This window comes from Polyodon spathula, chromosome 2, assembly GCF_017654505.1.
Source record: "Polyodon spathula isolate WHYD16114869_AA chromosome 2, ASM1765450v1, whole genome shotgun sequence".
NCBI lineage: Eukaryota > Metazoa > Chordata > Actinopteri > Acipenseriformes > Polyodontidae > Polyodon > Polyodon spathula.
Window position 1 is genome coordinate 29002220 of NC_054535.1, and position 25222 is coordinate 29027441.

Below are 25222 nucleotides of genomic sequence, written 5' to 3' on the forward strand. Positions count from 1 at the left end.
ATAAACATAATAAAACAAAAATAGAAAAGGTGCAAATTAACTCAGCACTTGGTTGCTTTTACACAGTTCATTGTTTGAATCCATAAGTATCAGACATGCATTCCCTAAAGAGGGTAAAAAAAAAACACATCCTCCTATTGACACATTCTTCTATTTATTTATTTTCTTTTTTTTTAATGTAGTGTTCCAGAGTCTGGACAAGGTCTGAGTCTCTGTGCTGTGCTTGCATCTCCCCCCCCCGTCCTCCTGTCTTCCTGTCCTCCATCATTGTCCACTGATGTTTTTTGTGGCTGGGAAGGAGCTGCAAGCCTCCACACTTCTGCACAAGACTGATGACTCGTCAATAGCATTAGCCAGCAATACGGTCCTCACTGGTGTAGAACAGAATCAATACAGCCAAGTAAAGAGTCTAATAAGTTGACATGGCCATCCTCAGCAGGGCTCACATTACCAGAAATGAGTTTTTGTAAGGAATCAGTGTCAGGCCTGGTTATTTCAGCAAAGACGCTGAAGCCTTGACTAAGATTCATTGCCACAGCTTTTCAGAGGCAGGGACACATAAAACTAATAAACTAAACGTGAAAGAATCATTTGGGTTAAGTGGCTATAAAACAAAACCTTGTATGCTTAACCTGACTACAAAATAGGCAACTACTTTTTTTTTTTTTTTTTTTTTACAAGGAACAGTTTAATTTAACATTTCTTTATTGCATGTTTTCTGTTCTGCATAACTTTGAAGTAAATTGCCATAGACTAATAATTAAAACAAATTGTCCTTCAATAAAGGTTTAATTCACGGTATCTCACTATTGTGCAGCTCTGTGATATACATAACGAGAATGAAAGGAAGTGCTGTGTTTTAAAACAAAATTGTGCTGGTCTGTTCCTTTTTAGTTGTTTCATGCAGCACACTGTGCAACTTTTCAGTGCTAAAAAATCACTTGAAGAAGATTTTAAAAATAAACTGGTGTAAGCCAAATGTAGGCCTAAAACAAAGTGCATTCATCAGCAGTTTTTTTTTTTTTTATGAGTGCAGTTTACAATAAGATATAATGCAAGAATGGAGTTAGGTTTTTGTAATTAATAAGGAAATACTTCAATTGCTTTAGGCACATCTCCTGTTTTTACTTTAAAAGGATTGTAAAGAAGGCATACTTAGGCATCACTGCAGCACAATGCATAGGCCCACCAGTTTTGCTTCTCATAAGTGTTGTTTTTATCACAGAGTTTTGATTGTGGCATGCACAATAACAGCCCCTTCTGCCTTTAAGATTAAATTAGCCCTACATGCAGTGTCTATAAAGTGTCTTGGCTGGGGTCCTGCTAAAACTTCAAAGAGATTCCTTCCTCAAGACAAATGGTGTTCATATTTAGAGTAACCAACACATGATTTTGTTTGCTTAGATAAATTTATTTTAATGGTACTGTATACAGCTCACACATAGTTGATTAAAAGAGGCCTTGGCTTGAATTTAAAAAAATAAAAAAGTATATTATTATTATATTATGATGGTGCAACAGTGGCATTAAAAACATGTCACTAAAACCTCAAAATGGCTTAAGAAATGTGACTCAATCTAGAACTTTGTGTTATAATTTACAAATCCTGCCAAAAAATGAATTGTTTTAATTGTTTCACTATTTTTATGACAAAGTTATATTCTTCTGATCTATGACGTGAATATGTGCTGTTTGTTGGTTGTAAAATGAGTAGACGTAACAATTTGTTAGCGTTTGAAAGAGGCATGCAGGTGGGAGTCCAACTGCGACTAGAAACACCAGGACCACTAGCTCACAAGTCTATAAGGACTGTGATCCAGGGACCACTGATTGGTCCCTGAGGGCTAACTTTCCATGGAGGAGAAGTAAGTTATTGGTTAGTGAAGAACATGTATCGATTGCTCCTTGCAGATACGTCAATGCTACACTTCCGGTCAACAAAAAAAGCATTCAAGTCAACATTGAAAATATGTCAACCATAGGAAAAGCAGTGATTGGTACTCAAATATGAGCCAATGAGTGAAACTTCATGGAATTTGGGTTTCTAGAAAATAAATGGCAAATATTTAGAATTTATTTATTTATTTATTTATTTTTTTTTTTCTGGAGAAATATATATTTTTTTAAGAAAAATATGCTCAGGAAGATTTGTTATCTAAAAAACAAACATTCTGAAATTTTCAGAAGCAACTCGTGTGTGTCAGCTGCATTCCTTCAAGGGAGTTGCAGCATTAAAAAGGGCGCAAAAGCTATGAAAATATACCTTGAAAAAGTGAATACAAATTGAACATAATATGTGGATCATTTATTTAGGAATATGTGAGATCTATGAAATGACGATCAAATATATTAGATATGATTTACTGGAATCATTTTGTAAGCTGTATGCTCTTTAATACATAAACAAAGCATTTTAAAAAAAAATTGCTGTGCAGTGTTTCCTGTGCCTTTAAATAGACAAACACTATAGTAGCACAAATGGCAGATGCTCTATCGCTATTGGAAACAGGCTTCTTGATGTTTTGATGACCAAAATACTTAAGATTACTGTCACTCACACAGAAATCTGGTTCCTAGGAATGAATACTAGGTTCACTCTGTCATGTATGGTTTCTGTTTGTATATTCCTTCTAAAGGTCAAGTGAGAGCCACTGTGTTTCCCAAGTAAATCAATTGCAGGACCCAGAACATAATAAGTTATGTTCACAAGCACGCACTCCCTTCAGAGACCTATCAATGTTCGAATGCACTATGGGGAAATCTCTTTAACTACCTCAACTAATCAATACACAGGTCTATTATTGTGCCGCTGGTGCATATGGGTAATGATTGGCTAAGCATCCATCATGTGACTAAGAAAAATTGTGCCTAATTCAAGGTCAATAAACTGCTGCTTTGATTTTTTCAACACTGTGTTCTTATTTGTTATAAAAGCAAATGTGATGCCAAGGGAACTTTGTAATAAATGTGTAATATAATCAACATACAGCTAGATAATATCTATGTAGTACTGTGGCTTGAAGTAAGGAGAGGAAAAGAAGGGGGATGATTGTGGGTGCCTGGATAGTCAGTTCATTGCATCCATGACTGTATGTTTAACCATGAAATCATGTGTGTCTTTAATGAAAAGCAAACATCCCATAAAACATCTACTAATTGGTCCACATTATACCTAAAGATGCTGCTGACTGACGGAAAGATGATGACTGCAGAGGATGTATACATTCCAAAGATGTTAATAAATACACATAAACTCAATCATTGACTGCATGTGTAGCAATCTGTATCAGCATAACAGTCTGCAGTGTACATTTTCAAGCACAGTACTGAGGATGACGCTTCTTGGTTGACCCTTTGTAACTTAGAGTCTTGGAATGTGAATGAGAAGCAAGATAAAGTATATCAACTAGCATATCCATGTAACTTGTTCAACTGGTCAGATCCAGAGTGAATTATTGACATGCTTATCCTTGGCCCTGTCCACACTACATAACCGATCTCGAGAACCGTACTCAGAAATGTTTTCATTAATACAAAGTACTGTTTCATGTTTAGTCAGGCTTAATGCGTACAAACACTATTACAATAATTTGGTTACAGTTCTGAATAGTGTTTTGGACTGTGGGACTTAATATGACATTATCCCACCATGCACTGTATTTTATGTTTACAACCCAGCAAATATGTAGCCCATGCCCATGGAAGACATATTGCTTCTTAGCATGAACGTTACGGCTTTGTTGTTTTTTTGTTTTTTTTTAAAAGGTACACTTGATCATAATGTGTTCTCCTTGATCGATTTCATCACTCTAGATATCAATGTGCCTTCATTTCGCCATCTGATCACGATGTTCCACGATCCACCATTTTACAACAAACCTGAGAAATTGTATGCGGTACAACAGTATTGATAGTCATTCTGAACTCCTTCAGGTGCCTGTCCTGAGTACTGTATTTGTAATGTCCACGCACCAAAAATATCAGAAAGTATTTTGGGATATTGGAGGATACAAAAAAAAATGTAGTTTGGTATTACAGTGTCCACACTTCTGAGAAACTGCACTACCTGATGCAATCTAATTTAGAATCGGACTCGAGACTACCCCCTGAGGTAGTCTCCAGTCCAGTATTAAACACTGCGTAGTGACACTAATTGTATGTAGCACTTTTAAGCCTGTTTAAAGGCAACCAATACGGTTTAAAGGCATAGTGTGGACTACAGGGAGTAGTTCTCCATATTGTTTTTAACACTGTATGTTAAACATATTGGGCAGGACTTTCAAAAAACAGTGTTATTGTATTAAACTCTTGGTATAGCAACAAGAGTTTTAGTAGCAAGTGATTTTCAAACGAAATGTGTTAATTAAATCAATTCGTAAATGCTTTGAAATTGGGTCGATGAGGTCGTTAATGAACACATTTCTTGTTAAAAAGATTAATTGTTGCAGGTTACTACATCACTTCCTGTCTGATCAACCTTATAAGGGGAGCTCATTAATTAAAATGCTTGTTAACGAGATCAAGAAAAATGAACGGAAGCATAATTCGCTGTTATGGAAACTACTAGCATACAGTGAGGCTGCTCTCCCACCAGCGAGCAGCAGCCAAATGGAAATAAAAAAGAATGGGAATATCTATTTTGTGTATAATTTGTAAAGTTCATTTAAAATTGTACATGTTGTCATGCATTTATTTAGATAACTTCACATATACAATTCTGATTTACGATTATCTGTCTTGTGGGTAAAAATCGTGTGGAACAGATTAAAAAAAAACAACTTCATTTATTTTTTGGATGGGACTGGGGATAAGCCATCTATGTATATTGGTTGGAATTTATTTTCTTATGTTGACATCTACTTTTTTATGTATTTTAGTATGTACAATTGTGGCTATAAATAAAAACATGTGAAGTGTCATTTGTGTTTGTAGCTTTTTAGTTATTATACATGTATACCATTTATGTAACACTTAATTATACATTTATTAATCATGCATGGTACTGTTTGCTCAACATGAATAGAAGTAGCCTTATAATACTTAATATTATAAGATGTTATAATATGTGCTTACAGATGTGTGAAGGTGAGAGTGTACACTGTACATACAGTGTGGGGGGAGTGTCCATGTCAATGATTTCGATCACATAAGGTATTCCATTCATGTCTGTGGTGATATCTTTTGAAAGCAAGCTCTATATTGCACATTTTAACGATTAGATGAAATAACTGCAACAACAACTGCTATTAGGACCACGCTGCATGATTAGTTTATTATTAATAGCGTTATAATTAAACTATACCAAATCACGTTTTCATTTACAACAAAGGAAAAACATGTTTTGGCTGACTTTATAAGCACTTGGGCAACACAATATAGGTTACCTTCACTGTACATAAAAAACGTGATTTGTTATAATTTAATGATAACGCCATTAATAATAAATGAATCACGATTATAGCAGCAGTTTGAAGTTTTCTGTAAATATTTCATTTAATAGTTAAAAAGTACAATGTGTGGTTGTTAGGTCTTGTTTTCAAAAACTTTTGGCACGGATATTATACTGTATACAAACCAATGGAATATCGTGGGTATATGTATAGATGAGTGTGTGTGCGCGTGCGTGTGCGTGCGTGTGTTTGGGTGTGTTTGTTTAATAAAGAGAGAATACATGCATGTCTCCAGTCATATGTGGTTTTCACGATAGGTTAAGTTCTAGCCAGAATTGTAGATATTTATTATTGCCATAGCATTATCTTTTCGCCTATTGATTCGCCCCATTGCCACTGTACTTTATACATCCATGAATCCCTTCCTGCGATGGCATCGGGCAGTGTGTTCCGGGCTTAAGGTTACAAATTGTTAAAACAAGTAAACAAATCTCATTCATAAACATAGGTATATAAAAGTCTAAAATATTTCCATAACTACAAATATTGAATAAATATCCAGGTAGCCTCTGTATCGTCGGCGTCACAGCGGCGATCTGTTAAATATTTGTTTCAAGGTGAATTATATAGTCTTTCGTTGATTAAAATCCTCATTTTCCAAGTGCAAACTTACTCCTGATAAATTACGACAATTAACAAAGATTTGCTTTTAACTTCCTGCAAACAAATAAAATAGTTGCAAGAAGCACCGCTTGTAAAGATATTAACATTATCTGGTAAACAACGAAACAACACAATTTCAAAAATCACGTTATCGTGATTATTTAATAACGAGATAGGCGTAACGACCTCTTGAAAATGCCCAAATCAATGCTACATAACGATTTGTTGATTAACACTGGAGTTGTCAAAAAAAAACTTTTTTTTTTTAACTTATTCTCCGAGTTAAAAGTGTCATTTGTAGCGTTTTACTTTTTTGATAATATCACTGATGAAGTCATTAACTGATCCATTTGTTTATTAGTCTTAGGGACTGATTTGATCTACCTATGAATAAAGATAAGCCATATCTGGAATATTTTAGAGAATTTTACTCCAGTTGCATCAACCCAAACTATGTGTGATTATTCTGGGAATACCCCTTAAAATAAGTGGACAGTCACATACAGTAGAAGGCTCTAAAAATCAATTTGTTGTTTATCCTGACAGGGATTGAACCTACTCTTTAGTTATTTATCTTTTAACCTCAGAATTTATGATTGAATGTTTGAAGTTATATATGAACTTTCTACTGAAGTAACAGGAGAATGTCTGTTTTCCTCACAGAGTAATGTAATGTCCAACAGGCATCGATGGTGGGGAAGGTTTGAATGTGGAACAGCAGACAGGTTGCACAATTCCTTTTGCAACTAGAGAAAAAAAAAAAGGATGCCGAGTTGCCAGTGACTGATAAATCTTTAATATAAAAATTGTACAAGAATTCTGATACAAATTACAAGAGGTATTTGGACAAAATATGAATAAAATTCCATTTACATCCAAAAACCCTTATGCATTTTATGCAAAACCATAGACAGAAATTACAAGGAAAGCAAATTGAAATTAAAAAGAGGACTTTTTTTTTTCCCTCTACTAATGGAAAAAAAAATACCATAAACAATTTATGTCACAATTATTAGACCAAAGTGATGCAAGCTTCCAATTCCCCTGGCGCAGCTATGGTTTGTGGTGCATACTGTGGCTATAACAGGAATATAGCTGTGCATTAACTTTAATTTATAATGCAGCAAGCTGTAGGACAAAAGACATCTGGATAAGAAGGTATAGCATATAAAAAAACATTTAAAAAACCACTAAAACAGTATATGCAGTGTGAACAAAAACAAAAAACCTAAAAATCCATTTACATAATTACGTTTTCAAGTTTATTTACTCACTGCTATTAAAAAATTAAATAAAATAGAACACTCTTTCGTAAACATATGGGGAACTGTTTTCCGTAATGAACATCAACATGTGTGTAAAAAAGAACTGCGCTAGGAGTTCCATAATCAAAAAACCTATATGATAGACATATAATACTAACTACAGCATCTCTGATTTGATCAGTTTTTATAAGCAGTCTTTGCTTAAAATATGGAGAAGGTAGTTGACAAATTCACTATTTAAAGGCATGGTGGACAATGCAGAGAATAGAAATAATAATAAAAAAAATTACATGAACATTTTCATAAAAATAAAAAGAACAATACTTGTCTTGTCCCACTTCTATTTTTGTAATCCATTGTTTTACAAATAAAAAAGAGCAATGTTAGCACACAACAGCTTACATACAGTACTGCAGCATTTACATGATTTTGTGTTGAATGTTGCTCTCCAGTGAGTTAAACAGAGTGGACAGAGAGTATTTCATTATTAATAGGTCACTCAACTTCCCCCCCATGCATTATTGTCATATTTTGTAGCTATCTTTCTCAGTTGTTGTGCTCAATGTCGCCGTGTAGGCAAAGGCCTTATTAAATATTAAAGACTCACTCAACTTCTCCCAGCAATATGTTTCACCTCATGTTCAGATGGATTTGCCCGGGATGCAATGTTTTCTGTTACTTCTGTGAGGATCAATTTGGGCCAAATTGCTCATGTTTTGCCAAGAAAAACAAAAAGACAACTCAAATTGCCAAAATTATTACTTATGTACATGACAATCCAAGTATTAAACTAGAACTAGGTCTGCCCAGTGACTAGAAAACACTGCCTAGGCATTAAACAGTGCTGCTAAGTGATTCAAATACCACACACATGCTTTTTATGTAAGTTGGCCTTGCTCTTTAAGTTTGCGGCTGTTAACAGTTATCAGCCCAACAGAGACACATCTCATTTACAATGAAGAATGTGAAGTTTTATAACTGAGGTGGAGCTGAAAGTCAGAACAGTAAGGGCTCAAAGTAGAACTTCTGACCCTAGTTGCTGGGCCACTCCCTTTCATTTCTTAAAAAAGGGCACCCATAGGTCAGTAACACTATGAAATGAGGGCATGTGGACAATTGCCTATCCTGTTGTAAGTCACAAGCTATATTGCGCAACACAGCCTGATTTGAACAAATGCTCATTATAGAATTCAGTCACAACTGTCAACAGTCACAGTGCTTGCTAAGGGAAAAAATATTGTTCAGCTGAACCATCAGTTTGTAAAAATGCTATGCGCACTGCCCTGGGCAACCAGTAAGCACTAGTTCTGCGTTTGGTAAGATTTAATAAAATTAAATAAAAAAACACACTATACCTCTAATATTGCAACTGCTTTTTACTAAACCGACAAGCTAGCCTCCTGCCTGTTTGCCTGCCTGTCTACCTGCAGAATACTTTCTTGTCCATCACTTAGGCTCGGGTAACAAGTCATTGTGTTACTGTCATGTCAATGGCCAGTATAGAGTGAAGAGTGGCAGCCCTGGGCTTCAGACAGACTCTCTCAGCTCAAAAGTGGCACCTTTTGCTGCCTGACATGCTGCATTGCATAGGCAAGCATCAGGACGGCTCTGGGGACAGGCTGAGTTTCTGTACTCAATTTTCTCTTCACTTGGGATAAACAGACAATTACACATCCTTTTATATTTGCTGGCCGTGTAGTGAACTTAAGCGTACACTATTAGTCTGTCCCTGTAGGACTTGTACAATAAGTAGTGGGAGAGTACAGTCTGAAAGGAAAGAGGGGGAGTAGTGGGTGTTTGCTGTTAGTGTCACTGTCTTGTCAGCAACATTCACATCTTTGAAGGTAATAAAGTGACAAGTGAGTTATTAGAAAGATCAGTGGTAAAATTGAACTGGTGCCTCAAGGTACTGTGCAACAGCACTTTTAATGATACTTCCTGCTACAGAAATACATTTCCCAGGCCTTCCTTTGCATTCATTCGCTTCATTTTTTTTTTAAAGCACCAAAAGCATGTATTAAAGCAAAAGATACCTGTGCAAGCAGTGTTCTTGAAAACACAGAAATCCAGCTTTTAGCAGGGGGAAAGAAAAAAGATTTCAAGCATATTTTTCTGTGCTTCAATTTCTATGTAAATGTGTATCTTTATTTTAAATATAAAGACATCTGGGTACAGGTGATCTATTAGCAGATGTTAACTGTAAACCAGGTTAAAATGTGTACTCATTACATGCATTGCTATATTAGGTTGCACAATAACATATGTATAACCTGTACAAAATGAATAGTTTTAACACAATAAAACTGAGAAAGATTACAAAATACTGACTATATATATATATATATATATATATATATATATATATATATATATATATATATATATATAACCTGTTACAAACCCTGTTCCATGTGACATTTTTTGCACTGTTTCTTGTAACACTGAATGCCGTATGGTATAACATGGTTCAATAATGGAACAGTCATTTTTTTTTTTTTTTTTTGGCAAATTACCTTCAGCAAAGAGCGCTAATTTGAAAGATGCACCAGACTGCATACAGTTCTAACAGCAGAACATGGAAAACTCAAGACCAGGGGAACTCAAGACCAGATTTGGAATTGTTTTTTTAGCATCTTTCTAGACACCTTAGTTTAGCCAAAAAAATACATTTAGAATATTTCAGCCTAAACATCAGGCTTTAGTAAAGGCCATATAAAAGCGGCATTCTGTGGCAGCCATTGTTCTTTCACCTCACCTCAAAGCACACCAAGATTGCAAACTTGTGCAGGATTTTTTTAAAGGATTCAGTGGACATGATCGAGGGCTGCATAGAGGAAGAGACTCAGGCATTGATAATAGAAGATATGTGCTTATAACTTAGAGAAGAGTAAGGAGATTCCCCTTGGCTCGCAGAGGTGAAACCGAACCATTCGGTCTCCAAGGCTGGGAAGCAACTGATACTTCCCCCAAGGGGGATCTAGAGGTGACAGTGATGTTATATTTGGCCGGGGGTCTCCCTTGACTTGTGGAGAACCTTCCTCGCAGAGGACGAAGCCAGCGGTGGCTGGGCTTTTAAGGGTGGGAAGTGAGCTTCACTTACACCCAAGAGGGAGACCGTTAAAGAGGAGGATGTAGTTGCAGAGGTGGAGAGCCGAACTTAGATCTTCTCCGTACAGGGTGGGGCCACTGTGGGGGGGTGGGGGTGGGTGGGTGGGGGGGGGTGGAAAGCTTGGGGTTTTTTTTTCTGGATTAGCAGATCTTATTGGTTTAGAAGTTCTGGAGGCCACCTCCATTCATGCCCCCCGAATAACAAAACCATCTTCTCTTCACAATTAAATGTGGAGAAGTACGGGGGGCTTATTGTTATCAATGTTTTTACAGACTTATTACAGTTGGTGTACAAAATTTCCGAATTTCACCCATTAACGCAGACGTAAAATTATTGATAATATTATAGAAATTGCTTAATTCACAGTTTGCCAGATTTAAATGTAATTTTCTTAAATTTACATTAAAGAATTATAGGATTTCTTAATTCAGACTCAAAGAACAAAAAAAAAAAAAAAAAACACAACACAAAAAACTAAAAAACATTATTTACTAAGACTAGTGCCCCACTCTGCTATGAAGTGCCACTGTTTTGGTTGGTTTTTAGTTTGTTCATAATAAACTTATTAAGGTAATTGATCATTGCTGCTTCTGTAAATACTATATTATAAATAATATATTACTGAAACACTGCTGTGTACAACTTGACAGTATACTAAATTACTGATATTCACTGTTGTGCTACAAACTCTTAAAGGTGCAGTATCCTATGATTTTCAAATAATGCAATTTTAAAAAGTACCTTATAAATCCTGAAATAACGAATGCCTTAATTTGGGTAACATTTTCTAACTTGCTGGTTGCTGCTAGTATTCTGTGCACCTGCACACCAGCAAGAGGGATACAGTACCTTTAAGGTAGGGTATGATTGATACATTATGTCAGACAGAATACTTGAATATGCTGGAACAATGTCCTGCCAAAATCCGGGTCTACCATTGCAGTTAACAACTTTTTTCCCCCAAAGACAAAGATTTGTAGAATGTTGGTAGTTTGAAAATAAATGACATGGGTCATATTACACATCCCCGTGTTGAAAAGTGCATGACAGGATTTATGTACTAATACTAAGGGGGGGGGGGGGGGGGGGGGGGGGGGGACGGGGTACCATAAGCATGCCAGCACCCATTTGTCTATCTAGCAGGTAGTTAAAACAAGACTTAGTTTTAGTTAAAAAAAAAAAAAAAAAAAAAAAAAAAAAAAAAAAAAAAATTAAAGCAAGCATAGTTAAATCAAACTATTTGCAAACTACCTCTTCCTTGTCTATCTAATAGCTGGAAGGACTGTAAAATAAAATAAAAGCTAACAACCATCAATATAATTGTTTTACATCATAGCCTCTCAGGGCATAGTATTTACAAATGAAGCTGTCATGCTTTGTTAAAGGTTCTTTTAAAAGCTATTGGTACACAAAGACATCAAGAAGGTATTTTTTTTATTATCATTTCTGCAGGCAACAGTCACAAATATATTTCAAACAGTTTCTTTGGAGATGAGTAAAGCAAGAGAGTGTCTTGAATGGGAATGGTGGTGGATTAAGTTGGCATCGGCTGTTGCTCAGTGAGACCCATCCCATGCTAACAAAAAAAACCAAACAAACAAAAAAACAACAGAAATAGTCACAATGCAAAAGCACTTAGATCTTTTTTCTCTATATATATTTTGTTTATGAATTAAAAAATAATAATAATAAAAAAAAAAAAAATAATAATAAAAATTGCCAGTTCCAAAAGAGGCCATCCGTGCAAGAGGCCAATCTTGTGTAAAATGATGGTCCTGGTACAGGGAAATGGGGTTTAGGGTTGGGGTAGCTACTCTACTACAGATGCAAAAGGAACGTTTTTGTGGAGGTTAGGGTTCTGGCTGTGTCGGTTGCGGCTGCGCACTGAAGAGAACATCACATTGCAGCCGGGCACTTTGCACTTGTGCATCTCCCGCAGGTGTACGGTTTTGTAGTGCACCCGCAGCGTCCCCTTGTTGCTGTACATTTTGTGACAGATGTTGCACATGATCCCGCCATTGCTGGTGGAAGCCAAGTGGAGCGTGGGAGAAGAGGATTCAAGCAGGCCCTGGCTGCTGCCCACTCCAGTTTCAGCCGTCACTTCCTGGGCCAGCCCCTCAGCCTTGTGGGAGGGCGCCTCGCAGTCGCTGTCCTCATCAGTGTCGTCAAGCAGTATTCCCTCGTCGCTGCCCTCGTCGGACTCCCTTGAGGAGTGGATGCTGCTGCTGGACTGGATGCTGGAAGCGGTGCTGAGGTCCAGCACCATGTAATCATCGGCAGGGCCTCCACAGTAGCCGTTGGTTTGCGAGTATTCGGTTCCGGCTGGAGAGCTTGCCTCGTCCTGGCCACCACTGCCCTCCAAACCCATGTGGTGAGCACCATATATCTTGGCCAGGAACTCATCACGGAGTTCTTTTGGGAGGGCTGTGTGGTGAGTGTCCATCCCCATATCATTAAGTTCTTTGGTCAGCAGTTTGCGGTGCAGGTTGATGTTAGCGCTGTGCCTGTTTTTTTTTTTTTTTTTTTAAAGAAAAATAAATAAATACATAAAAAGGTGAGTTATAATTTCAGAATAATGACAATGTTGTGTTGTTTGTTATTACATTATTTAAAGAACTTATTGAAAAAAAGTGTCAATGCTTCAATACAGATACCACCTAGTCTAAATAGGGAGCTGCAATGTAGATAACATATTTTTTCAACAAACATTTACAACTTTAAACACTTCCTTTTGGCCTGCTTGAAAAATAAGTCCTTGTCTGATAAATGTATGTTTTAATTGTTATCATTCTAACAACAACATTTTTTTAACTTTGAGGGGTTGGTCACATTTAACACATATAACAAAGGGAACGTGTTTCCACTCCAGTGTATTTCTTCTAATAGATCTAGCTTAAGATGATTTTTACAGGAAATCCTGACCACACAATCACTGTAGGAAAATCTTAGACATACTTCTGTCTCAAGGTGTGTGAAGACGAGGCACACAGTGGGAAACTCTGGCCCCCGAGGAAAAAACTATAATTACCAACAGCGGACTATAATGCCTGAAGTCACAGGCTTAGAGCATTGTCTCCTGGAGGTAACTATAGTTCTTCCCAAGGGGCCTTTAGTTTCCCACTATGAGCCTGCAGTCCATAAGTCATGTTTTTGAAGTCCATAGTGCAGTTATTAAAGTTTTTCTGGTATAGAACTGTGTGTCTGACTTTCTCACTGTGTGTCTGACTTTCTCACTGTGGCATAGAATTTTCTGAGGAGTCTGTTGAGTTTGTGCACGTCGTATTTATTTATATCGTCGAGTTGGATTTGTTTGAATTTTAAGAAGTCATTTCAGTATTTGCAGCATCTTTGTTTTGTAGCATATTTTGTAATTCATTTTCTGTTGTCTGCAATTTTGCTTTGTTGGTGAAGAGATGAAGGGTGTTCAGCGTGATTACTAAAGCAGTACTCATGATAAGGATTGTTTGCCAAAATCCTATTCACAGTCTTAGAAATCTCCACACAGCCTTTTGAGATGCATGTATAGCTATCGTCAAAAGGTCTCATCATCTAGAATTTTAGGATTGAGACAATTAAAAAAAAAAAAAAAATTTCATGTAGCTGTTTGTGCAGGTGATGTGCACCAAGAGCAAACATCTCTGAGCAAACGATATACTGTACTAATTATGAATAGCTTCTTAGTTAAATGCTTGCAAAGACACATCCTGGTATTGTGTTTACTGCTGTCAGCAAATCTAGTACCCTCCTGTAATTCAATTGTATTGACTTTTACTCAATTAAATACTCTTGCATATTGAAACAACTTTATCAATTGATTTGAGCTGTAGTAATATGATAATCAGGAAGAACATAATAGTACATTAGCATTGGAATAGTCAGCTTTATCACATTTGCTTTCTCTGAAAGGCAGTTTATTTGTGATACTTATTAAAACGCAGCATTATAACCATCATTCATTTTATAAAAAATGCAGTTTATTATAGCAGTAGACCAAGCCATGTCACATGATTTACCAAATGTAACACACTTAATGTGTGCATTATATCATATAAAAAATATAACTGGGATACCATTACGGTACGCAGAACCATTAGCTGACCACAGCATTACCAGCAATGTGAACACAATGCATCTGCACTGCACTATACACGTAGTAGCACTCTGGGGTTGATATGGAACCATAGAACTTCAAGCTTAACATCGGCAGAAACTCAGAACTGGGGAGGGGGGCTCTTTTCAGCTGCTTTTGATTGCACCATTTTTACTGCAACAGGAATAGGAATGGTAACATTAGTTTGAAACAACTTAAGACTACTTAAAAGCACTTAAATTACATTTCAAAGTTGATTACTTTGGTGTTTGTAACTTCAGCAGGTGTTTTTTCCTCCTTTGGAATAAAACGGTGCACATTACACACGTTCACTTCACTTGAATCTATTTTAGTTTACACCCCCATCAGATTGAAATGCCCCAGACATTATATAATGGGTGTCAACGGGAGTGAGTTCCACAGAGCCATAATGCCAGACTCCAATTCAATTTCACCTCACTTACCACCACTATTATGACATTCATAACATTAAGACACTTTCATGATTCTATAGCAGTGAGTCATATGAGCTGCCGGTGCTTCATCAAAATAGATATCAGTGGCAAATACCTATACATAGAATTCAAGGCAAAAATTGAAGTTCTTTCAAAAACAAATTGAGAAAAGAAAAAGCTGTACAAAAAAATGATGCAATGCCTAACACAGTATATACACATATATATATTCTATATATATATAATCATATATATATATATATCTATATATATATATATTCAAAAGCAGTTCAAGAAGTTATTAAAAACAAATACTAAAATAGAGCTTGACCAGTTTTATTTTATTGTTTAAATAACAGATCACATTTGGCCATAATTATTATTTTTTCATTAATGTATGTGTTATTATTTTTTCATTAATGTATGTGTTTTTTTTTTTTTTTTTTAACAACTTTAAAATAGTTACAATGTGCAATTTCTTAAAATAACTCCTTTATATAAATTCCACTGTCAATATGTATGTGCACTATACCTTAAAAGATACCATAACTCAAAGTTTAACAACCTTTTAAACACTGGCAGAATCATTGTATTACGACGTGCCTATTTCTGCTCCCAAAAGATGAGACACTTTATTTAATGTTGGAGTTAAATGCTTTTATCAAAAATACTACTATATAATATATATATATATATATATAATATATATATACTGTAACATATGATCATAGTATAGTATTAAATAAAATAAAATAAAATAAATCCTTTGCTGCAAGTGAGTAATTTGCTCAAAAGAACTACTTAATAAAGTCAGAAATTAAAGGTCTGTGCTGAGGCCTTGGAAATGAAAGATGCTGAATATACAGTCATTTGAATCCTTTTCACTATGAGACAAATCACTCACACCAGTCACGCAGATGGCTCCCCCTCCACTGAAATTATTCACTTGAAGATAAGCTACCCACTAAACTCTTCAGGGGTTTAACTAATTTACTGCACAGATACAACATGTCTGTTGTAATAACAGGTAGGATGTATTGGGGTCGACCATTTATCAGAATTAGACTTCTTTTTTTTTCCGTCAGTTGTGCAGTGAATTGCTCTGCCTACACTGTTCCAATCCTCGTATCCCCCTCCTCCTCACAGCATCCCCTCATGGCCGGTAATGTGGCAGGCAAACAAAATTGACGGTCTCATCTTGACAAAAGATGGGGGAAGTCTCCAGAGAAGCCATTTTACTTTGCAGAGGAAGCAAAGTACTGTGCTAATGCGCCTGGCCCAGGAATGTTAATCATCTTTAAGCCTTCTCAAGTTTGACGTGTGCATCATTCCCGAATTTGTTTACCAAATTAATCGTAACGTGCTAATTGGGGAAAAGAGCATGGGAAGGTAAATTAAACAGATGGTTGGGTCAGGCTTTCCCCCCCTTTTCTTATTTTCCTACTGTTATTAAAATAATATCAGTTTTGAAAAAATAATGTGTGGGTTGATCGGGAGGTATCCCAATGTTGACTTTTGTTGATCTACAAATGACCCTGAGTTGGTTGTAATGCATTAGATGAGCCCCAATGTCTTATCCACTGCTGGGAGCAGTTTAAAAGGAGGAAAGGTGTCATTAACCTATTGCAGGCCAATCACAAAGCGTTCATTATTTGTTTGGGTTTTAAGATGGCTCTACAGCCAATACTAGAAAAAAAAAAGTTAAGGAAAAGGCCATTGCAGAAAAATCTTTACCTTACAATACTTTTGCCTGACAACCACACAATGTAGTTACTATAGAAATAGTTTGCAGCAGGTTCCTGGTATTTGATCCACACCACATTTCTATTCTATTTTGTTTAAGGTTATTTGGGCACTAATATTAAGAAGTAATCACCGTTGCATTACCCCCATCTTGGTTTTACTGAAAGCTACAGGGCATTAAAGTTAACCTTAATACAAGTGTAAAAACAGAGTAGGTAAGCAAAAAACAAAAGCAGTAGTAATTATAGTAGTGATTAATTCTGTGACTAAAAGGCTGTGGCTTTTTCAGAGCCTCGTCACCTCTGACCGGGATTGTTTCTCTAGACAAAGTCAACACCAGCACCCGGCTGCCTTCAATTTCACTTTTTGGATTTATTTCATTCTTGAAACAAAGTCATAATTCATATCGCATAAAAGCTTACACAAAATGCTGAGTTTAAAGTTTGTGCCAGCCAGGAAAAATTTGCAGTAAATGCTGCCCAACTGCCCTCCTGATGTTGATGTGTACTTTTAGTTACTATAGCTATAGTCAGCTATAACTATGTTATGTACTGTAGTAAATTATCCCCAGTGACAGCATTTAAAATGGTACACTACAGTAAGTGTAATTCACCAGCCATTATTTGATAATACTGTACAAATAAAAGAATCACCAACCTTAAGCAAAAGTCCAGTCTCTTTGGTGACCGTTTAATTAATAAATAAATAAATAAATAAATAAATAAATAAATAATAATAAAAATGCAGTTGTTTAGTTGTTTGAATGCCCAAAGAATGCCTTCATACAGAACATTACTAATTAGTGTAACTATACTAAACTCGGTATAAATGAAAGAAGTGAAGAGTCAGTGAAGGCTGTTTTCTCTGTATTCATTTAATTGCTTGAACCTTTCACCTATCCAACTGAACTAGGTCCAGAGTAGCTTACACAACTGTTAGTTGCTTACTTTAAAAATCTGTCCCAGCTTGGCTTTCCTTGTGTTTTAGATATCTTTGTGAAAGCTCTCCTCGTTCCTGACAACAAAAGAAAATTTCAATAAAGTTATTTTACGGGTTAACAGTAGTGAACTCCAGGGGATCAACAAAGTGCTCAGCCTACTCCAGAGAGAGGTGAAATCAGCAGCTCAGATATAATTAACCTTCCTTTCTCCATGCAAAGCACCATGCAGGCGCATGACAGTCTATTAAGAGAGTTATAACGGCCAACAGACACAGGCAACAGTGATCCAAAAAAAAAAAAGGCTCCTGTCATTTTTTGGGAATTATGATTAATGACACTAACAATGTGGCTGATTACTGATGAATCATATTGTGCTACTGCTGCAGCCTGAATCCACGATAAACACTATCATTTACCTCTTTATTGTAGGCAACTGTGGTCAGTAAATAATGTATGCTAATTGTACAGGGATGTTTTATTTTTTGTTCATTAACAGATATTGCTCTATCAATATTTAGAACTGAAAGGTGCATTGGAATCAGAAGAATGAGTGGGCTGTGGTGGGCTTTGTCTGGGAATAAAGATGTAACTGTTTTTTTCTTAATTTAAACTGCATTATTTAAGGGCGCTTACTGGAAATACCATAAGCCAAAAGCCTGATCCATTTTTTAAATATAATGTGCGTGGTCATGCCTAAGACAATACTGGAAGATAATTTAATGGACCTAATACTAATATAATAGATTGATTCTCTTAACAGTTTCAGCATTTTGCCATTTTCCCATTCCCCCTTCAACCTCCATTTAACTTAGCATACAGTATGAAAGACACTGTTGCAAATGTACCCTATAGTTTACTGACTAATGGGTACAGTTACAACAATCTCTGGAATGTACAGTTTCTTAATTCCATTTACTTTCTTCATAATTCCTTTTGCAGTGTAAAGTTAGATTGAAATGTTTGCACAAAGTGCTCCCTTCATTTTATTGTAAATAAGGACTAATAGCCAACTGCAACTTCACTCTTGCAAGGTGTAATGGATCTCCTCCTAGAGGCTGCTGAGTTAACAGTGCTCTGCTAACATGACACATACTTACCTCTCGCCCAGAGCTTGCTCTTTAGTTGATTGGTAAGATATTTGTCTTTAAACCGTAAGGCCCTTGCTTCGTCATTCAAGCCATGTAATAGTACGGACCTAAATCCCACCAAGACTACTCACTGGCCCATATTTACTCCAGTCCCTAATTAACCCTGTATTCCTATGTTAATGTTACAAATCAAGAGTACAGAATGTTATATGTACTTAGTTGTTTGGTTTTGTAAAAATAATAGGTGCTTTATATATGTATCTAAATAGGGGTTAATAAAACTGATATTATCTCTTTAAAATATGCTCAGCTGACCTTAGTACCTAACTTTAATTCAATAAGAAATACATAATTAAATGCAGTTTACACATAACAGGAGAAACTCAAAATAATTCTACTTAAAAAACATAGACTGTTTGGATGGCATATCAAAACCAATTAAACAAACGACTTTTAACTGAATAATATATTTATATAAGGCCCGCTTAAGGTGTGTCTTTATTAACAGCGGGTAGGAAATTAGGAAAAAAACAGCTTGAGAGAGAGAATTTTTTTTTTTTTTTAAACCAGACTATAAATTAAATTAATTACTAAGGTTAATACATTTTTTTCAAGAAGGCAATATTTTTGATAAAGATCTGTCTTCTCTAATTTGGCAGGGATGAATGATGAAGTGCCAACACATCTACATATGTGTTTGTGTATGTCAGCGTGTGCCTGTGTAAGACAGCAGGATTCTTAGGCCCAAGGCCCAAGGCAGATCACATCCCTAAAGTCTTGTCAAACGTACAGTTCATCATTGTGCACAAGCTCAGAAATGTATTTTTTAGAATGAACAATATGGATTATGCCACAACGCGACATTACAAAGCCATGAATCATGCTCCAAGTTTAAAGTTTATAGTGAATGAAAATGTTTAAACTCCTATTAGAGGTGCTAATGTAATTAAAGAATTGTTAAGAAGAGAATCATTTGGATTTTTACACTAATAACTGTTGAACCTTATGGACTAAAGGAAACATTGGATCTCTGAATAAAAATGATTGTTTAAAGAATTGTACTTTTTTCAGTCTCTTAGTTGATTGTACCCTTTTTATCTGTTGAAGTAGAAATCTGTATCACAGTTTTGCATCATTAATTATAACTAGATTAACCTAAATGTTGATCTTAGTATGAAAATGATACACTGTAGATCATTTTGTAGAGTGCTAACTAACTTCATTTTGTAGTTAAACCTTTTAATTGTTCATGTATGTTTAAGTGATTACAGCTGAAAGTTTCAATTGTTGAGAACTAATGTTAATTGTACAATTTAGAGATGTCTGTAAATTGCTAAATTACTTAATTATAATTGAATTATCTAATTGAATTGGTATATGTATATAAGTAACTACAGCTGTAATTGAAATCATTGTGAACCTGACAAAGACCTGTGCTGATGGAACATATAGTTCTACCATTCTTTTGTCTGTTTGCTCGTTTTAGTAAAAGACAGTGAAGAACATGTTTTAACTAATACAATGAAGAACATCTTTTTTAAAAGACAACAGTAAATCCTGTCCTATTTTTGAGTGTGTGACCAATTGGTCTCTGGGACTTCAATCTACAAACTAAGGTCGGCGTACCTATTTGAGAAGTGAATGTAAACCCAAACAGACTTTATTTTGTTTTTATATATATATTTATATATATAATATATATATATATATATATATATATACTTAAAAAACATAGACTGTTTGGATGGCATATCAAAACCAATTAAAAAACCAAGTGTTAAATGAATAATATATTTATATAAGGCCTGCTTTAAGTGTGTCTTTATTAACAGTGGCTAGGAAACTAGGAAAAAAACTGTTTGAGAGAGAGAAATTAGATTTTTTTTTTTTAATCAAAATATAGATACAATCAATTAATAAGGTTAATACATTTTTTTTCAAGGCAAACTTTTTGATAAAGATATGTCTTCTTTAATTTGGCAGGGGCGAATGATGAAGAGGTGCCAACACATCTATGTATGTGTTTGTGCGTGTCAGTGTGTGCCTGTGTAAGACAGCAGGATTCTTAGGCCCAAGGCAGATCACATCCCTAATGTCTTGTCAAACGTACAGTTCATCATTGAGCACAAGCTCAGAAATGTATTTTTAGTCACCCCTGCTGTTCACACAGCTGGTGCAGGTGGTAAGATTTCCAACTTCTAAAAAAATGTATATATAAAAAAAAATAATAATACAGGAGACAATTAACAATATCAAACTTCCTAATCCCTTCCAACAATCAGGTGACACTGTTGTTATTACATTGTGTTAATTAAGAAACAGATGTCAATACAGGGATATAAAAAAAGGTATTGAAAAAACTGCTTCTAAAATTCCACTGACTACACTGACTAATGGTCAACTTTTTTCATTTTTCATTCTGTTTTAAAATGTGTACACTTATTTCTTTTTACTGGTACTTTTTAAAAACAAATATTTTTAGCATTGTATTATACCAAATTGTTTTTATATTTGACCTTGTTTTCTTTTTACTGTTGTACAGTGCTTTGAGATGCATGAAAAGCACAATATAAATAAATTAGATTTGATTTGCACATTGTAAAAATGGACCACTTGACTTTCTTCCCTAAACTTCCCTAAAGTATACTTTTTTTTAAGTAGGTACAACATGTGCAATGATAGACTGGGTGCTAAAGAAATGCATTATTGGTAAAGATGTGTTAATATAGCGCAGGTAGCGCATTTCAGCACTTCAGATTTCCCGTTAATAAATGCAGTGGTTCGGCAGGAGTTTGCATTTGTTAATGTATTCAGATGCATCAGTGTAGGAAATGTATGTTAAAAAAAAATATATATATATATATGTGTGTGTGTGTGTGTGTGTGTGTGTGTGTGTGTGTGTGTGTGTGTGTATATATATATATATATATTATATATATATATATATATATATATATATATATATATACACACTGTATATATAAACAGTTGAACTGTGATTTCATTTTGTATGTGCATTATTATAATGTTTCCAATCACTCTACTAAGATCTGAAGTGAAGCAAAATTTAATATACAAATGGCTAATTTATTAATTGTCAACAGAATTTGCAATAGGTGACTAGAATGTTCCATTTAATCGCCCATAACTCTGAATCACTCAATAGTGTTAGACTAAGACACACTAAGAACTAAACTTAATAAATTCAACGATAAAGTCTTTCTCAATGACTTAAATTAGTGTTCCATTTAAGACAGAAATGAAAAGCACCTTCTTGAAAACTTGGGGTTTTGGATAGTCTTTTAATTTTTATGTTTCAGAAAATTGCTTATTTTCTGTTGTCAGGGTTGAGTTTTTTTTTTAACACTGTCCTGGCACTGCATATATATAACCCTGCTGAAAAGACGATACATTTCATTAAGTGATTGGGAAAGCACTCACCTGTCTCTGCTTCTTCTCGACGGGAAGGCAGCATTGCAGCCAGCCACCGTGCAGACATGCATCTCTTTCAGGTGCACATTCTTGTAGTGCAGCTTGACACTGTACGAGCTTTTGAAGCTCTTCTTGCAGACGTAGCAGATCTTGGGGTCTCCATCAGAGGAGGAGAACTTCTGGGGGCTGCCGCTATAGCCCATAGAGGAGACAAAGGTCTCGTGCAAGGCTGCCATGCTAGCAGCAGCCGCAGCTGCCACAGCACTTCCTCCCCCATTGTACAGCCCGTACTGGCTCATGTAGAACATGTCGTAGGTGGGGTCAGCCAGCTCCTCTTTAATCTTAATTACCGGCTGGTGTGGGGAAGGGGAGGAGTTGTGCTTGTCCTCCAGTTTTTCACTTGGATGGTTCTCCTCCTCCTCCACCTGCTCCTGATGTGCCTGCTTCAAAGCCTCTTTGCTGCTCAGATTCTGGTGGTGATGATGATGATGGTGGTTGTGGTGGTGGTGGTGACGTTGCGGCTGCTGCTCTTCAACTTCCATTGACTCGTCACCACAGCACATCTTGGTTTCTGAGGTTTCCGACTCGTTCTCAAAGTCCTGCTCATGGTCCTGGTCCTCTGAGGTGAAGCTGTCCATACATCGCATCTCAGAACCACCTGTGCTCCTCAGGTCCTCCTGGTCCTGGCGCAGCATGCTTTTCAATGCCAACCCAGGGCTCATCTCATCCTGGGAGGAGTGGTGACAGTTGTTGTTGATGCTGTTGATGTTGTTGTTGTGGTGATGTGGATGATGATGAAGGTGGTAAGGGTGATGATGGTGGCAACCTTGGTTGTTAATAGCCCTGTCATCATTGTCATTTTCCTCCTCATCCTCCTCGTCAAACTCCTCTGCCACGTCAATTACCTCCTTTTCGATCTTCACCGGCATGCTGGACTTTCTAGGCTTTTTCTTGGGCATAGGGTCAGCAATATAAGGGTCATGGCTGCTTGGGAGAGCCGCATTGTGTGCTGTTGACATGGTCTCAGTGGTAAGAGGAAGGTGGTTGGGGTTGGACTTCTGTTGCTGGTCCGTCAGCGCGGTGGTACTGTTGGTTGTGGTTGGGGTGGTCATTACAGGGCTGGTGGGCAGAGAAACTGATGGGCTGACCATCTCTCCTGGCGTCATTAGACTTCTGTAGAATGGAGGAACTGGCTGCACTGTCTTCAAAGAGGGGAATACCAGCGGGTTCTGAAGTGGCAACTGATGGACTGTGTCTAGGGGAGGGGTGGTAAAGCCCATGGGGGGACGCCCAGGGCTTGTGAGGGTCAGGCTAGTCTTGGTGCTGGAGATGACGGAAGTTGCAGACCCAGAGTTGGAGCGGATGAGGTCCTTGTCCCTGTTGTTCCTCAGCATTGGCATGTGCAGCCGGGGGTTGGGGTTGGCGCTGTGGCGATTGCGACTGCGCAGGGAGCTGAAGACCATGTTACAGCCCTCGATGGTGCACCGATGCTTGATCTTCAGGTGGACAGCATTGTAATGGATCTTGAGTGTACCTTTGTCATAGAAGGTCTTCCCACAGGCATTGCAGCATACCCGGCCCTTCCGGGAGGTGCAACCCATCCTGCGCATTCGGTTCATCTTGGAGGAAAAGGAAGATGAGATGCTCTTGGATTGCTCCGTCTTCACCAGGCTGTGGTCGTTCATGCTAGCGGATGAGTGCTGAGGTGGCAGAGGGGAAATGCTACTGGGCTCTGACTTGGGCTCTACCATGTTGGTGATGCTGCTCAGGGCACTGCGATTGGGGCTCTGGCCATTGCAGACGTATGGCGAGAGAGAGATGTCTGACTCACTGCTTTCGTTGGGCTCGCTCTGGGCCGGTAGGTTGGGCTCCCGCAGCCTAAGCCCTGGCTGTTCCAGCATAAGGCCGTTAGGGGGCAGCCCCAGCAAAGGGGCGGAGGCAGGGTTGATGTACTGGAAGGGAAGGAGAAAGGCCAGGCTGTTGGGGATGTTCTCAAAGTGATGTATACTGGAAGGGTTACTGTTTTCCAAGTGTGTCAAGAGACTAGGGCTCCTGGTGCGGTTGTTGCTTTCGATGAAAGTCCTGATATCGGAGTCTACCTTTGAAGATTGCACAGTCACGGCCTGACCTTCTTTTTCTTGAATTGCCATCAGCTCCACAATGGATTTGGTTTCCCCGAACCTCAGGAACTGCTGGAGGGTAATAATCTCTTCTTCCCGGGACATGATAGCCCAGCGGTCCAGCACCTTGCCTGCAGTATCCTGTAGGCCATAGCAAAGAAACAACAAAGATAAATACAAAAACTTATTGATTCTGCATAATTACACCAGTTGATTGAAGATTACTCCCAGCTATGAAACACAAGGCTCAAGGAGCAACATGCAAAGACTGATAAAACAAGCTGGCCCACAAAGCAAAGTTTGCCTTTTTCTCCCCTTTTTTTCTTTTAATTAGTAATGCAAAGGCAGTAATTAATCATGGCTGGAAAATAGACTGAGTTTAATAATGTCAAAAGCAAACAAAATATAGACCACTGGGGCTCTGCTGTGATCAAGTTCCTACGATTCTGCTGCTTTTACAATGATGATCTATTTGAATACAACTGTTTAACAAACATAGCTGTGAAAGATGTGAGCTCTTGCTGTGCATCCCTCTGTAAATACAGACAGCGCCATTCTTGTGACATTAGAATGGTAGACAAAGTATAAGAGATTAATTTGCCGGCAGTGACTAATTGTATTGGAACTCAAGTTTTTTTTTTTTCTGTATCTTGAATGGGAATGCAGTGTTTACATTTGACTTGGTTATCATTTGCACCAGTAACTATCCCTTATGGGCTTATGGGGGGCCACTTCTAAAATCAAAAGGGTGTTCTGTGGTTATTTAAGCTTCCCTTTGAAGCAGCTACTGAGGTGACTGCTATCTCTCATTATGGTCATTAGCAAGGAGGAAAATCAGTATTTATGTTTTATGCTAATGATGTTTAGAGGACATACATCTTGAACGGAATAAAATATTAATCGGTCCATGGTTTATTTACAGAAGGG

General features: G+C 37.0%; 1 protein-coding gene across 5 annotated transcripts in view; it reads right to left on the minus strand.

The window, feature by feature from the left end:
* Nucleotides 1–25222, minus strand: part of LOC121295031 (zinc finger protein basonuclin-2-like) — a 309188-nt gene that overhangs the window by 46431 nt on the left and 237535 nt on the right. For 3 of the 5 annotated variants that reach the window (XM_041219318.1, XM_041219326.1, XM_041219335.1), the window contains 2 exons: nucleotides 22185–24436; nucleotides 11611–12931 (listed from right to left, as the gene is read on the minus strand). In XM_041219318.1, coding sequence (XP_041075252.1) covers nucleotides 12238–12931; nucleotides 22185–24436 — 2946 coding nt within the window. In that variant the 3' untranslated portion in view covers nucleotides 11611–12237. Of the gene's footprint in view, nucleotides 1–11610; nucleotides 12932–17662; nucleotides 17730–22184; nucleotides 24437–25222 lie in introns of those variants that run through there. The other 2 variants (XM_041219351.1, XM_041219342.1) reach the window with 2 other exon arrangements.